We start from the raw sequence: 17,065 nt of genomic DNA, 5'->3' as shown, positions 1-17,065 counted from the left end.
AAGCTGATCCAATGGCCTCCAAGCGCTTTTATCTTTAAGGAACTTTGTTGAAATGTTGTAGTAACCTCGACTAAGTAAATGTTTTTTAACACATTGCTTAAAGCTATGCATTGGCAGGTCCATCACAGTCTTGGGGATCTTGTTATAGAAGAGTACACCCAAACCTACAAAAGATTATTTAACGCATTCTTATAGAAAAGTCGTACTATACAGGCTCGGGAGTATTTCCCATAATGTAACTCTAGGGTTAGTTACATTCTCCAAGGAAAATTAATTTAAAATGTCTTAGGAACATGTGTTTTAAAATGAATATTTTCGGAGTATAAATATTTCTTTTATATCTTAAATTGTGTTCCTCATATCGCAGCCTTATATTATGACCTAGCCTAACTTGTTCATTGATAAGCATGAAGTGTGGAGTGGCAGTTGCAATATCTCGTCGTTATCGACAGTCTTACGCTACGATTACATATTTTAAAATGCAGATAGATAAAGGCGTGTGTGTGGATAGTCAGAATTATTTGAATTACTTTGTATGAAAAAGTTTTTTTTAGTTTCAAAAAAATTAGTTCAGCTCGGCTCCAATAAGTGGACTTGTCAACACCACTAGCGTAGCGTGCCTTGGAACGGCCCTGTATCAAAATTAGTTGGGGACTCAATGAAGGGTAAAGATTTCTCTCCAAAGAAACAAAAACTCTTTCTTAAAATAAATGTACTATTACATTTATTTTAAGAAAGAGTTTTTGTTTCTTAACTTAAGCACAGAAAATATATGTACAAGAATTAATTATGACGTTTACAATTTTTGGGCACAAACGTCCCGGAAAAAAGAGATTGCATTTTTCGTCTTTTGTCATGTCTGAAGTGACCACCATTGTTTAAAATATTTTTTTTGAGTTTTATAGATTTTGATTGTGGATTTTGTTGGTGCGAAATATGCTCTCGAGGCCTGTAGGTCAAACCTCCCGTCACTGACACTCACTGCAGTGGTATGCACTTCTTATAAGAAGTTACACTGGAGAAGGAATTTCTGTTTTGTACAAGTATATTCTGTAGGACATAGAGTGCCTGCCCTAGTTAAAAACTTTACGCACGCCATTGCACTGTTGATATCCTAAAGAACAGCAATGACCTACTCAGTACACTCTAAAAAACCCATGCAATTTACCACAAGCTGGCAACAGTTGGTTCTGGGTCAAGATTACCCAGTCTATGGTGGACTGGACAATTTATAGTGTATTTACCTTCTGATATCACCGAATAGTGGCTATTTTTGGGACGGTCAAGGTGATAATGCCAAATACATACATGTTAAATAAATTTTAACGAGATTTCCTTTTAATGAATCATCCAAGTGTGAATTGTCTTTAACAACTTACCTACTCGTAAATTATGTTTTCTTCAAACATTCCGAAACACGAAAATCCTTATTTCTATTACCGGTTATTATTTTTTAACCGACTTCCAAAAAGGAGGAGGTTCTACGTTCGGCTGTATATATGTTTTTTTTTTTTTTTTTTTTATGTATGTCCAGCGATAATTCCGTCATTTGTGGACCGATTTTGAAAATTCTTTTTTTGTTTTAAAGGGTTTGATTCCAGGGTGGTCCCATTTTTTTCATGTCAGGATCTGATGATGGCATCCTGGAGAAATCGAGAGGAACTTTCAAAAATTGTAGGGACGGCTAGTGCGTTTGTTAGTGTTTCCATAAGGTATTTTAAACCACTACAATTTTATGAAGGTTTGGAGTTGGTCTGATGATGGAGCTGATACACAGACGATGGAACTCGTCAACGATTTACAGCAGGTACCTTTTGTTTGGGCTTGATTTATTTGTATTGATGAGAACTTTCCACCTAGATGGGTTGTGACTGTATTAAGAGTCTGATGATGAAGACAAAGGACAGTGAAGAGAACTCCTCGACGGTTCACAGTAGCTACCTTGTGTTTGGACTTGATACATTTGTATTGATGAGAACTTTCCACCTAGATGGGTTGTGACTGTATTAGAGGTCTGGTGATGAAGACGAAGAATAGTTAAGGGAACTCCTCGACGTTTCACAGTAGCTACCTTGTGTTTGGACTTGATAAATTTTATATAAATTTTATATTGATGAGAACTTTCCACCCATATGGATTGTGACTGCATAGGGGGTCTGGTGATGAAGACGGAGGACAGTCACCTTTCACCTTTTTTTTGAATATTCATATTACGTGTGGATAAAGGGGGAGTGAAATTTTGTACATGAGTTAAGGTAGTATTTTTAAAATTGGGATTGTAGGACTTAGATACTTATCATAAGAAAATAACGTTTCAACTAATTGCTCATTAATTTTTGTTCACACTCAGTTAGGTGTGCTAACACTAAAAATTAAAAAATAAAAATTTTAATAAAAAAAATTCAACCGACTTCCAACTCTAAAATTAACCTAAACTAAAAAGCAAAAAATAACATCTTACCTATGTGCTACCTTCTGATCAGTTTGAAGGCGGTGCCAATCCAGTGTCATGTTTTAATTAAAGCCGTTTCTGAAAGAACCACAGAAATTGTGTAATTTAAATGGCTTGAATTAAAACATCACTGGCTTGGCACCGCCTTCAATCTGATCAGAAGGTAGCACATAGGTAAGATGTTATTTTTTGCTTTTTAGTTTAGGTTAATTTTAGAGTTGGAAGTCGGTTGAATTTTTTTTATTAAAATTTTTCAATACTTACTATCTGCTTATTTACATCTATGGGCAAAATAAATGCTTCGCTGTTATTAAAATTTTAAATAACTAGTAAAAATTACAATATTATACTGACTTGCATGAAATTAAAATACGAAACATAACTTATGTTTAAAATGTATCATCTGTTATTTTCAGCCTAGATCCATCGATATAAATCTTTAGATGGGCCCGTTCATATTAAAGAACGCACAATTTTATGTCATTACCCAAAGACGTGCACACACATCTTATCTTAGTACGTAACAAGGGCATGCTGTAAGTGGACATGGACTTAATAAAATATTTACTGTTTTTTCTTATTTTAATCCCTTAATTATGCCTTAGTCTTCATTTTGGAAGAGTAAAAACACAAGCCACAACATGAATAAAGAGAAATGTGTTACGAGTGATGACGTACTCAATGTGCGAAACCAATGACAATTCCGCGACGCTTTGAGACCCTGGATATAGGGAGCTGTAAACCGTGTTGTTTGGAAGCCCTTATAAGAATGTTCAGTAATGAGTGAATGTCCATCGACTGATATAGGTACATTCAAATACTGTATCACACTGCCTGTCGATGACCTACCGACACTACCGACTGTTACTGGCAACGATATTTTTATACTATAGACATGTTACGTGCCTACAAAATGGTCCACCGAACAAAGTGGTCCGAATCTAGCGACTAAACTGAGCGCACACATGCAGACGTTTTTGTGTAATAGCATTATATATTTACGTTTATACTGTGTTTACAGTTACTGTATACATAACTACAAGTATTACTTATTTAAACAATTCTCGTTTGTTTATTATGCGACTCCATGAAATTGAGACAATTTGCCGCTTTTGTTCGCCTCAGTTTTGTCGCGGTAGTGTCATAACTCTGTCACAAAATCTATGTCTCTCGGTGTAACATAGCTTGAAAAGGCTTGAACGTTAAAGAAAAAAATAATAGACATTTTTTGTTGGTTCAGTTAAGGTTCAGTTCGATGATAAAAGCATGAGTTTTTAATACATTAATTTTTCTACTTGCAAGTTTTTGTGGCGTGGAAGGTGGAATGCTGTTTTTTTTGCACGACTTTTTACTCATGCCCGATTTTTTTGTATCACTGGCAAAATGTTGTTATATGAAAATTAATATTAATAGGTTGTTATAAGCTACATTAAGTTTTGCTGGCAGCTTAATTTTTACCTACCCTTTGAATTTTTAAGAACAGACTTTTTAAGTTTCTCCACCTATTACTACACCGATAGTTTTTCAAAAGGGTTGCCAAGTAACCTAATTTTTCAGATTACTTACCTACATTAAATTTCGGGACGCAAATAAAAACAATTTATGATATTTAAAAAATAAATCCAGAATGAGTGTTCACAAGCAGCGTGGTGAAGCCGATGAAACCATAAAAAAACAAACGTCACGCACCTTCTTGACAAACTTTTTCCATAATTTGTAGGTATTATTAAAAATATTCCATCTTATTTCTTTAGTTTTCGTGAACATTTTTGTAAAATATTTAAAAACATTGCGACGTTTCGTGTCGAACTGAGTCGAGAATGTATTAGTTTTCGAATTTTGTATTTGGAGCGGCTACGACACCGTCGTATTCTGTGCGCTCTACTTATCTGTTTAATTTTGGGTTTTAATTTATTAAAATTTAATAAATTTTTCATTGATAAAGTATATTAAATTAGGTACTTTTATTTCATCTGGCATGAATTTATTCGTAGTTATTTTTATTTTATCTAAATAAAATCTATATAAAAGATCATAAAATCTAAAAAAACAATTGGAAATTATTAAATTTGGCAAGGAGATAGTTTATAGTTATTAGAGACCCGCTAAGAACGAATATTGCATCAGGGCCTAATTAAGAAGGTCCAAGAAAGTTGATTTTAGAGACGTTTATTATAAACAACATGTCAGCCGTATTGTACCCTAATATTGGGCAGTTATGAAAACTTTATATGAGTTTTTGCAATTTTGATTATAAAGAGAGGCGGGTAATTTTCTCGCAGGTACAAGTCTGGGTGGGGGTACTGGCGACGAGCTTATTTCTTCTCTCTCCTCTTCGCCGGGTAAGTCACGGGGATCTTGTACCCCTGTCTAAGGATAGTAGTAGTAATCCATGTACCCCGCGCGGAATACAATTACTCGCTATCCTGGACTGGAGCGGTGTCTAGTCCACTAAGTTGCGTCGTTTATCCCGTCGCCATGTTCTTCGCCGTAAGCGCCTACATTATAACATTAGCGTTAACAAGTTCGCGCTTACTTGCGAGCTTACCATGCTAAGTGACTTCATTAGCATGCTAATATTTTGTTTGGCAGTAAATTGTTTTTAGCCGGATTACCAGTCAAGGCCAAGCTGATTGATATAATAAATTGTAGGTAATATATTGATATAATATAGGTGCATTATATGTATCAAAATTGATAAAATCTGATGTCATTCATTTATCTAAGTAGGTATATTTAATACAATAACGAATCTGTAAGCGTTATTTGTAATTTATTAAAATAAAATCTATTAAACACATTTGTATAAGACGTCAAGTGTTCCAATGTGGCTACGCTAAAGAATCTCTCAGTCGCCCCTTCGAAATCGGACTAACAATGATAAGTTATGTCGGCCACAACTGCGTATGCTCTGCTCGCAGATGATAAAACCTTTTGTTTTATCGCCTTTGACAAACATGGGAAGGAGGACATAAACATCATTATCAAAAAAGAAACACATTTAAGTACGAAAAGTGTAAATAAACTATATTGCTTATACCTAAAGTAAATAATTTACATTTAGCCTGTAATCAAATTAGTTAATTAGTATAATTGTTATGGACTAACAGTGGGATGAAATCGGTTAATCGACTTCATAATAAAGTTATTTCAAAAGGTCAATGCATCGGTTTAATCAAATTTGTTTTCTACTAAAAACAAAATGTACCGATTTCAGTTGATTTACATGTTGTTTGTGTTTAAATACTTATAAGCTAAAAGATTCATAAAAAAATGTAGCTATATAGGCAATTAGATACCTACTACCTACTAATGATCTTCATTCGATCGATTCACTTTAAATTCAAAAATATTCATAAAAATCGGGACGTCCCGAATTTCCGTAATAAACAAAATAAACCGTAGTAGTCGTAGTACGTTGGCAACCCTATAAATGTCTATAGTAGTTTTAGGCAGCAAATACTAACCACTATAAAATATATTAACGCAAGTAAAAATAAATTATTTTAAAAAGTATCATCATTATCTTTAAAAATATATGAAAGTACAAGAAATATATTACTTAATACATCTATTAGAACTAAACAACTTATAATAAGTTGGTGCATTTCCACTAAAACTAGAACCTACAAAGGTTGGCTTGTTTAGTGATGTACCCAAAATGCTAACTACTCGTATCTCACTTTACAACTATAATATAAACATAAGTCGCAGGAGAAATAGAACCACATTTTAGCATTATTAAAGTGCAGCTGTGTTTGCGCACACATGTGAACTATGCCATAGTTCCTAAAACTATCTCAAAAGCATTAGGCATTTGCGCTGTTCTGCGATTGCAGGTGCTTGCGGTGGATGTTATTCGAACAGAATATTATATGTAAGTTATGTTTTTTTGTATGTTCTTATACAGATTTCACTGTGTGTTATTAATATTACAAGTACATACGTTGTTCTATACAAACGTTGGCTTTCAATGGGGATGATGACTAGGTTTGAATAAATTGATTTTTATGATACATTCGGGTAAATAAGGTCAATGTTAACTAATTTATACAAAAAAGCAAAGAATGTTTGGATATTTGCAAAATAAATAAGATTATAAAATTTCAAAATCTATCAATTTTTTTTTATCGTAATTAGATACAAATTCATACAGTTTTAGTTTCCTTACATTAAATGTGTAATTTTTTAATAAATGAACTATAAACATAAACGCACAAATAACAAAGATATTAGTGGTTTTGTTTGAACGCCCATACAAATCTAACGATCAGCGAGCCAACGACGTCACTAGTTCATGCCATTTTGTATGGAGCTTTTTTTTTTGGATCCGCGGCAGCGCCGCAAATCTGACTCTTTAAATCCCTGTAACTCCGAAAGTAATGATCGCAGATATCCTGTTACTTTTAGAAAATTGCTTTACTATTAGCATACCTACTCTTAATTTATATACAATTTAAAAAACTGTCATCATCCCTATAGTTACGAAATTTACGCTTTTTTTTAACAGGCAGATAATAGTAAGGTGATTGTCGTATTCACTAGTACTAGAGATCGATAACATGAAACCGACACAAACTTAAACGATAATTAGGTTACAATACGAATCTCAATACAGTAAACTACTTTATACAACCCTAATGTAATCGCGTTTTGGCACCACTGAGAAGGGGCAATACGGTACTATAGGTCGCAATAGTGCTGCCATCTTAAATCCGTTAATCGTTTGTCGTTTCAAGGAAGAAATCCTGCACTCTCCTATTGAAATCTTCTGCATATTTCATGTGGATATTATGTTTGCCTTCTGGATATAAGTGGACTCTGTAACAATGATAATAATTTATACTTATTACATATATATTTATAGTATAAATATAATAAGTAAGTATGGACTGAATATAAAGCCATTTAACTTAAGAACTTTTACTCAGAAATGTCAGTTTTTATTTATTTAATTTGGAAAAGAATACTTACTTATTCGTTTTGACACAGAATACATAATCCTCATCACGGAATAATGTGATTGTCTCCATGGAAGAATAACGGCCTTCGTGGTGCAGTGGACTACGCTGTTGATTTATAAGACGGAGGACCTCCGTCTTCTAATTCGATCCCTCAGCTGATCCGGTTGAGGTTTTCTTGAGGTCAAGGTCTGGCTGGACGTACCGCCAAGCAATTTAGCGTTACGGTACGATGTCGTGTAGAAACCACAAGGGGTGTAGATTTTCATCTTCCTCCTAACAAGTTAGCCCTCTTCCATCTTAGATTGCATCATCATTTACAATCAGGTCAGATTCTAGTCAAGGGCTAACTTGTACAGAATAAAAAATTAATGGTAACTAAATATCTACGTACCTGGAATTCTTGATGCGCTCTTGTAAGTACTTCACGTGGGAGTTGTCCACCATTTGGTCCTTTTCACCGTACATAATCATCGTTGGACATCTGATGTCCTTCAGTAGATCGTCGCAAGTGAATACGTGGTAATTGTTCACGATGTTATCAACCCATTTGTTCAGCTTTTTCACAAACACTTCTTCGCCATACATTTTCATCATAGCTCCCAATACCGGTTTAGACCAGTTCTTCAAATCTTTCATTTCTATTCAACAAAAAGTTGGAATTAGTTACGCACAAATACTAACATGTATAGGATCTAAAATACATCGATTAGTAGATATAGGTACTATCTACCTATATACTTGATATCTTATAATCGGCCTAATCAATTTTTTTTCGAAATTATACGTCTCTCTCCGTACAAACTTTCATCCCCCATCTCAGTAGTGAGTAATAAAGTAAAATTAGTACAGCCTTGAGAGAACCACACTAGTGTCACAGTGTGTGTGTATCAACATAATCATGGTTCCCAAAAATATTTAATAAAACTTTAAATGAAGTGAGTACCAACCTAATTAGCAAAAAAATAAGATAAACAAGATAATAATCAAAGACTAAAACCCGACAAACGATGTATTTATATCGAATACCTACCTACAAATGTATGCACTTACTTCTTAATTACACTTAGTAAAAATCCCACTGTTTTTTATTCAAGTATAATAAGTAGTTTACTAATGTAAATTATTATATTGTTCAATATTTTTTAAAATATAAACACAGTGGAATATTCATTTGATAACATCGGTAAGAATTAATGTATTTTTTTGGACCTTATTATGTCCACCAAACCGTATTTTTTGAAATTTCGTCATAGAGCAACAAATGAAAGAGACGAGAGATGCAACACCTACCTACTTTACGCCATAAAAATATTTTTACATGACATTGAGTACGTATTTACTATTTATACACATATAAATATTTTTCAATAAACGTAAAATTCGTAGTACGTATCTACGAGTATATTTAAACAACGTACTTACAACTTGTACTTACAACGGCCAACCTTTAGTGACAAATGCGGAAGAAGAAGAAGAAGAAGAAGACATACCTATACACAAACATAGTTATGCACTATTTAAGGTACGCACTTTTATAGTTTTCTGTTTCGCTGAGCAACATGTGCGAGCTGGTGCCAAAGACCACCAACTTGTGGACAGCCTCCGGGTGCTTCGCGGCGAGGATCAGCCCCGACGCGCCACTGCAGCTCCAACCCAGATACGAATACTTCGGTATTTCTAGTGCCTGCAAACAAATTATTTAATTAGTACTAAATTATGGATTGATTGTTAAGTAACATCGGGTGAATCAAAATTTCTTTCTGCTTATAACAAAATGTACCGATTTTAAAATATTTATATTACCTTTAATTATACTTTTAGGGTTCTGTACCTCAAAATATACAAAAATCGAACCCTTATAGGATCATATTGTTGTACTTATGTCTATATGTCGATATTCTTTATATCAAGAACGCGTGGAGGTATTTAGTTGAAAAAACTGTATACCTACTTAGGTATACGATTCCATGAAGTTATGAAAAAATTGAACTTCCAAGTTTACGTAAAACAAAGATACTGCCGTTTATTCAGTTAAAAAGGCATATTTCGACACTCAAGGTAATCAAAACTCATAGAGTCTCCCGTATACTATAAACTATACTTACTAAAAGATTCATAACAAATAAATATGTATGTAGATGTACTATACATATCTATTGGAAATACCTATTGGATATACTAATGATTTGCGTTCGATTTTATATCATCATCATCATTAACAACCCATATTTGGCTCACTGTTGAACACGAGTCTCCTCTCAGAATGAGAGGGGTTAGGCCTTAGTCCACCACGCTGGCCCAATGCGGATTGGCAGACTTCACACACGTAGAGAATTGAGAAAATTCTCAGGTGTGCAGGTTTCCTCACGATGTTTTTCCTTCACCGTTTTCCGTCACGTGCTCACCTGATATTTAATTTCTTAAAATGCACATAACTGAAATGTTGGAGGTGCATACCCCGGACCGGATTCGAGCCTACGCCCGATTTTATTTACCTTTTAATTATAAAAATATTCATGGAAATCGGGACGTCCCGAATTTTCAGAAGTCGGCGTTGGCAACCCTATAAACTAACATTTAAACCCTTTCTAGTAATAAAATTAAATTTATAGGAATCTTAGTCAGTTTATACTTAACAATTGATTACTAATAGGTAAATATTTACGCAAGTAAAAAAAATATTTAAAAGCTACCTTCATAAACTCGTAATACACATTCGCGTCTCTCTCGAAGAAGTTGATGACATTGTCATCCTCATCAGGTATAGTGCTCTTCCCGTTGCCCGCTGGGTCGCACACCACCAGGCTGAACTTATCCCGGTCGAACCCTCGGATCTGGAGCTGGTAGTCCGACCACGTGCCCAGGGATCCCGGAGCACAGAGCACCTTGTGGTCTCCCCAACCAACTTTGATGTAATTAATGTTGTAATTCCCAACTTTGATTTTCTGCTCCTTGATTATGTCCTCCTTTAACTGAACAGGGATGATGACAGTTTTTAAATTGTGTATAAATTAAGAGTATGCTAATAGTAAAGCAATTTTGTTAAAGTAACAGGGTATCAGGCGAGCGTTACTTTCGGAGCTACAGGGATTTAAAGGGTCAGATTTGCGGCGCTGCCGCGGATCCCTGAAAAACGCTCCATACAAAATGGCACGAGTTAGTGACGTCGCTGACTCGCTAATCATCAGATTTGTATGAGCGTTCAAACAAAATTACTAATATCTTTGTTATTTGTGCGTTTATGATAATTATTTATAGAAAAATGTCACATTTAATGTAAGGAAGCTAAAACTGTATGAATTTTTATCTAATTACGATAAAAGATTTTTATTAGATTTTGAAATTTTATAATCTTATTTATTTTGCAAATATCGAGTCAATCTTTGCTTTTTATGTATAAATTAGTTAACATTGACCTTATTTATACGAATTTATTAAAAAAATCAATATATTCCAACCTAGTCGTCATCCCCATTCAGAATTTAATGTGTTAGAATATAGAATGTTAAGTAATTTAAAGCTCAAAGGTAAAGACTCACGCCGAAAGATCATGGGTTCGAATCTAGCGAACCAATTTCTTTTCTCTCATTTCTTTACTTATCTTTTTTTTTTTAATTTTTAACAATGTTATTAATAAAAAATATAATACAAAACACTATTAAAAAATTATATAAAACGTCAACCCAAGCAACCGATGATCAGGGCTCCAGAGAGAGGAACCTCTTCACAATACGCGCCGAGCCTTTTTATTATTATAGGTTTTATTAGCACACAAACACTCTATACACACATAAATTATGAAATTTTTATTGTATTTTCAACTAGCTGACGCCGCGCGGATTCACCCGTGGTTCCCGTTCCCGCAGAAGTACGGGGATAATATATAGCCTTTCTCAATAAATGGGCTATCTAACACTGAAATAATTTTTCAAATCGAACCAGTAGTTCCTGAGATTAGCGCGTTCAAGCAAACAAACAAACAAAGCTTTATAATATTAGTATAGATTTAAACTCTTTTAAAAGTTACCTTTAAACGTGCTGCTGTGCTATACGACTCATTGAGAAAAAATAATTTATTTATTTTCAATTGGTTTATTTTTGTTAACACAAAGCTTCGTAAAAACATTTTTCTTTGTAATTTATAAAGTTTATATTAAACAATTTTACACCAGTTTACACAATCAATCTCAATGCGTCAATCCTTGTGTTTGTACTATTTTGTCTGCATACAATTAGGTATCTACTTATATTACCTACATATGAGGCGCATTTAATTAATTAACATAATCATTTACTTATTACTTTATTTACCTACAAACTCTGCTATTATACAGATGTTTGCAAAAGTTTCATTTATAACTAGCTGATACCACGCGGTTTCACCCGCTTAGTTCCGGTTCCCGTAGGAATACGGGGATAAAAACACCCGGGGATAGTGTAAAAATTGATTTTATAGATTTTAGGGGTTTTATTTGAATTTTCATTTTGACACCTCGTGGCGCCACTGGCGCTGAATGGCGTCTACAGTTTGTGCGCTGTGCGCATGGTGCGGGTGACAGGTGCCTGTATGATTTTCATAATAGGTACTATTATGAAACGAACTGTCACCCGGACCATGCTACAGCGCACGAACTTTGCACAAGTTACTGGCGATATCAACATATCGTTTGTTTTTACCGACTTACTTTAAAGACATTGAGTTAGAAATAGACGTTCGTTCGTTCGTTCGTTTCATAATTGAGTTACATTAAAAACTGAGTTACATTAAAAATTTTTTTTTGGGTAAAATCAATATTCTCGGAGTACCTTCTGTTTCAATATTCTGAACTAGTCATTAACAATTTTTGGTGAACTTTTTATCGATAGGTATACAGGAAGAAAATTTTTTTAGTGCGGATATTTTTATATTTTGTACATAAACAAAATTTAATGAACACGTATTTTTTCTTTTTTTTTTTAACTCAAAAATAACAAAATTATCGTTAGCTAAAGTTATTTACTTTTGAACAGAATTTTAGGGTCACCCTATTGTGCGTTTATTTTATTTTCGTTTGATACCTAAAGGACGTCACCAGATCACTTTTAAGCTGAATATATCTTGTTTAGTAATAATATGTACATTATTTTGTTATTTTAGAGACATAAATTTAAAAAAAAATTACATAAAATGTATCGAACTGTTTGTAGATTTATATTCTATTAATGATACAGAACCACGAAAAAAAATATCCGCACTAAAGACCGAATCACCCTGTATAGCGGGTGGACCAAATAATTTGATAATTTGAAAGTAACGGTTAATTGGGTAAGTACTTTATACTATTGTTCATTCATCTTTACTAATATTATATAGAGGTAAAATTTCATTGTCTGTTTGTTTGCATAAAATGGGCTCCGAAACTACTGAACCGATTAGAAAAGTTCTTTAACTTGTAACACTCTTTTTTTTGCACCGAATTTGAGACCTTTTTTGGGCTGGACTGAACTGGACGAGGTCTGAGTGCGCTTGGATTTTGATCCCCGTCTGTTGCAATTTTCGCTCCCACTTCTACTCATAGCACAAATTAGTTTTTCGCTCAATTTCATGGAACGGCTATATCTATCTACGAGTATTTCATGTCAGTTTTAAAGGTTCATTACTATTAAATAAAAGAAATTAATTTGCCCAAATAAATAATAATTACACAGAATACCTATCTAGGAATAGTCTATTGGTAGATAAATTATTCCATAGTTACATATTAAAATTTCACATTTCAAATAAGAAAAGCCCAGAGCGTTAGAGCACACCCTATATAATTATTAGTGTAGAATGTTCTACAAGACTTATTAACGGCAACGCTTAATTCATTAATTAACAAGCGCTATTGTTAAAGATCGTGATGTTCCGGTAGGTATAGAATTTTCGAGACTAAATAAAGCCTGTCCGGGTTTAGAAAGAACTACCTCAGTTCACGTCACTATTTTTTGTGCCTTCCTTTACATTGTGTTTAATTAATTTAGGACATTTAAAAAATAACTGTAACTTTATTAAGCGGAACGATTACCATGAAAATCTCGTTTGTTTATTAAGTGTCTACTGTACATTTTAGATCTTTTGAAAAATACGGGGGAAGTACAATACCTAAAGGCAGTGCTACACTAAAGATAACTTTGTCAAGTCCTTTATCCCACCTAACCGAAAGCCTAGTTTGGACTGCTTTAGTATTTTAGTCGAGTACGAACAATTTTTAGATTTACCGCCCACAAAACGTTCGTACTCGACTAAAACATACATACAGACGAACGTAGAACCTCCTCTTTTTTGGAAGTCGGTTAAAAATGCTAAAGTAGTCCGAACTGGGCATAACTGCAAGTAGACAGTAGTTACGTACCTACTTAATCCCTTACATAGTTATATTAACGGCCAGTTTCTTCATCGTAACAGTCAAAGTAACGTCATAAAGCAAAAGTGACGGTATTAATCACGGAAAAATAAAGTGTTCTTTACTACCTACTTACTACTTTTACTGTTACTTTAGCTTTACATGAAGAAACTGTGAGACAACTAAGTTGAGCCTTGGGTTCAACAACAATTTTTTCATTAGACTTATACTGCTTATCTTTTACATATTATGTATTCTGTGCTTAAAATTTGTGTAGGTATGTGTTATTCATGGTAAGACGCGTCGGGCAAAATTTTGAACGTAGCGAACCATGGTGGTAGGATGATTTTGTGGGCCTCCGTGGCGCAGTGGTAAGCGCGGTGGATTTACAAGACCGAGGTCCTGGGTTCGATCCCCGGATGGGCCGATTGAGGCTTTCTTAATTGGTCCAGGTCTGGCTGGTTGCTTCGGCCGTGGCTAGTTACCACCCTACCGACAAAGTAGTACCGCCAAGCGATTTAGCGTTCCGGTACGATGTCGTGTAGGAACCGAAAGAGGTGTGGGTTTTTATCCTCCTCTTATCAAGTTAGTCTGCTGCCATCTTAGATTGCATCATCACTTACCATCAGGTGAGATTGTAATCTTGTAAAGAATTAAATCTTGGGCTATCTTGTAAAGAATTTGAAAAAATCATTTGCATCCATATATTTGCAAATATGCCTCCTGAAAATTATTGTCCGACAGGATTTTTTTTATAAATAAATCTATGTAAAAAAATTTTAATAAAAAAAATTCAACCGACTTCCAACTCTAAAAATAACTTTAACTAAAAAGCAAAAAATAACATCCTACCTATGTGCTACCTTCTGATCAGTTTGAAGGCGGTGCCAAGCCAGTGCCGTGTTTTAATTAAAGCTGTTTCTGAAAGAACCACAGAAATTTTGTAGTTTAAACGTGTTTAATTAAAACATCACTGGCTTGGCACCGCCTTCAAACTGATCAGAAGGTAGCACATAGGTAGGATGTTATTTTTTGCTTTTTAGTTAAAGTTATTTTTTGAGTTGGAAGTCGGTTGAATTTTTTTTATTAAAATTTTTATTTTTTTATTTTTAGTGTTAGCATACCTACTGCGTGTGTACAGTCACAACCTATCTAAGTGGAAAGTTCTTATCAATACAAAATTATCAAGTCCAAACACAAGGTAGCTACTGTGAACCATCGAGGAGTTCTCTTTACTGTGCTTCGTCTTCATCACCAGACCCTTAATACAGTCACAATCCATCTAGGTGGAAAGTTCTCATCAATACAAATTTATCAAGTCCAAACACAAGGTAGCTACTGTGAACCGTCGAGGAGTTCTCTTCACTGTCTTTCGTCTTCATCACCAGACCCTTAATACAGTCACAATCCATCTAGGTGGAAAGTTCTCATCAATACAAATTTATCAAGTCCAAACGCAAGGTAGCTACTGTGAACCGTCGAGGAGTTCTCTTCACTGTCCCTCGTCTTCATCATCAGACCCTTAATACAGTCACAATCCATCTAGGTGGAAAGTTCTCATCAATACAAATTTATCAAGTCCAAACACAAGGTAGCTACTGTGAACCGTCGAGGAGTTCTCTTCACTGTCTTTCGTCTTCATCACCAGACCCTTAATACAGTCACAATCCATCTAGGTGGAAAGTTCTCATCAATACAAATTTATCAAGTCCAAACACAAGGTAGCTACTGTGAACCGTCGAGTAGTTCTCTTCACTGTCCCTCGTCTTCATCACCAGACCCTTAATACAGTCACAACCCATATAGGTGGAAAGTACTCATGAATACAAATTAATCAAGTCCAAACAAAAGGTGACTGCTGTAAATCCTTGATGAGTTCCATCGTCTGTGTTTCGGCTCCATCATCAGACCAACTCCAAACCTTCATAAAGTTGTAGTAGCTTAAAATACCTTATCGAAACACTAACAAACGCACTAGCCGTCTCTACAACTTTCGAAAGTTCCCCTCGATTTCTCCAGGATGCCATCATCAGATCCTGACATGAAAAAAATGGGACCACCCTGAAAGTAAACCCTTCAAAACAAAAAAAGAATTTTTAAAATCGGTCCATAATTGACGGAATTATCGCTGGACATACATAAAAAAAAAATATATACATACAGCCGAACGTAGAACCTCCTCCTTTTTGGAAGTCGGTTAATAAAAGAAAGTCGTGTTAGTTACGCTATTTATACTTACGAGTACCTAACTCAAGAAGGGCTTGACCGATTAGGCTGAATATTGGTGGAGGTAGCTTAGAACTAGGAGACAGACATAGGATACTTATGCTAGGGTAGGGTGCGGGTCGGATAGGGATAGGGTACGTTAGAGTTAGGGTAGGTTAGGGGTAGGGGTAAGTCGCGGGCGTCCGTTACTAAATATATTTAAATAATTAATCAGCTCGGCAACGTCCGACATCCGTTTCTCTCCTACTTGAGTGAGCGATGCGTGCTCGTGGACAGAGGGCCTAGTAGCAGTTTGATACTGTTACTGTCACGTAACGTAAACGCGAATTTCCAAGGAATTGAAACAGAGCCATCTAGTGGCACTACTGCACAACTGTTTAAATTCCATATAAATTTGCGTTTTACGTCAACGTGATCGTAACAGTGCCGTCCAAATGGCCAGCGACCGTACTCGATGGAGGAGCATTGTATACCAAAAGATGACTCGCCATGGTGGTCACGATCCTCAGTCATGAGGGACCGACTGGAGAGAGAGATCGTAACAGTATGAAAATATTGAAAACTCCCACTAGGCACACAGATCTGCTATACATTATTACATTTATGTTTTCGTCAAGTATGAAGTGCAGTGCAAAGTGAAAATGGTGTCAATTGTTTATATATTATGACAGTGTTTAACTATCGTCGGTAAACCGACTTTACAGACAACTGATTTTAAATAAAAAAATACTACTCGAGACCCACCACGCTGCTCTAATACGGGTTGGTGGGCTATGAGCGGTTGATGGGTAGGTTTTGATAGCGCCACAGAGTACATTATAATACTGAAAGATAGCCCTGCCAGCCTCAGAGTATACATTACCACTAGCCACCATACCTACACTTTCACCGCCTTCAAAGTCGTAAAATTAATTATTTTTTACGACTTTAGTTATCGCAATCTCTTATTGACTTAATTATATCAAATAAATATTTTTAGAATAATTGCTCTCTGATACGGGTCCGGCTTCAAAAATTAAGTAAGATAAGTCCATTCTCTGTTTTCGAAAAACATAAAA

General features: G+C 34.9%; 1 protein-coding gene across 1 annotated transcript; it reads right to left on the bottom strand.

Annotated features, from left to right (window-relative positions):
- Positions 1–5,458: 5,458 nt before the first annotated feature.
- On the bottom strand, positions 5,459–11,651 carry LOC112050350 (valacyclovir hydrolase). Its single transcript, XM_024088604.2, has 5 exons — positions 11,444–11,651; positions 10,110–10,388; positions 8,947–9,100; positions 7,808–8,054; positions 5,459–7,273 (listed from the first exon to the last, which is right to left on the bottom strand). Exons 1-5 carry the CDS (start codon positions 11,540–11,542, stop codon positions 7,171–7,173), a joined length of 882 nt encoding a protein of 293 aa, XP_023944372.2. The 5' UTR covers positions 11,543–11,651; the 3' UTR covers positions 5,459–7,170.
- Positions 11,652–17,065: the final 5,414 nt, after the last annotated feature.

The sequence above is a fragment of the Bicyclus anynana genome, chromosome 10 (assembly GCF_947172395.1).
Source record: "Bicyclus anynana chromosome 10, ilBicAnyn1.1, whole genome shotgun sequence".
NCBI classification, from domain to species: domain Eukaryota; kingdom Metazoa; phylum Arthropoda; class Insecta; order Lepidoptera; family Nymphalidae; genus Bicyclus; species Bicyclus anynana.
This window is presented reverse-complemented; position numbering and strand designations above follow the sequence as displayed.

Excerpts from the sequence above, each read along its gene's own strand:
- LOC112050350 (XM_024088604.2), bottom strand. The coding sequence starts at position 11,542 with ATGTTTTTACGAAGCTTTGTGTTAACAAAAATAAACCAATTGAAAATA. Across the intron at positions 8,055-8,946 it reads CGAAACAGAAAACTATAAAA|AAATGAAAGATTTGAAGAAC; the intron begins GTGCGTACCTTA and ends TTTGTTGAATAG. Across the intron at positions 7,274-7,807 it reads GAGCGCATCAAGAATTCCAG|AGTCCACTTATATCCAGAAG; the intron begins GTACGTAGATAT and ends TCATTGTTACAG.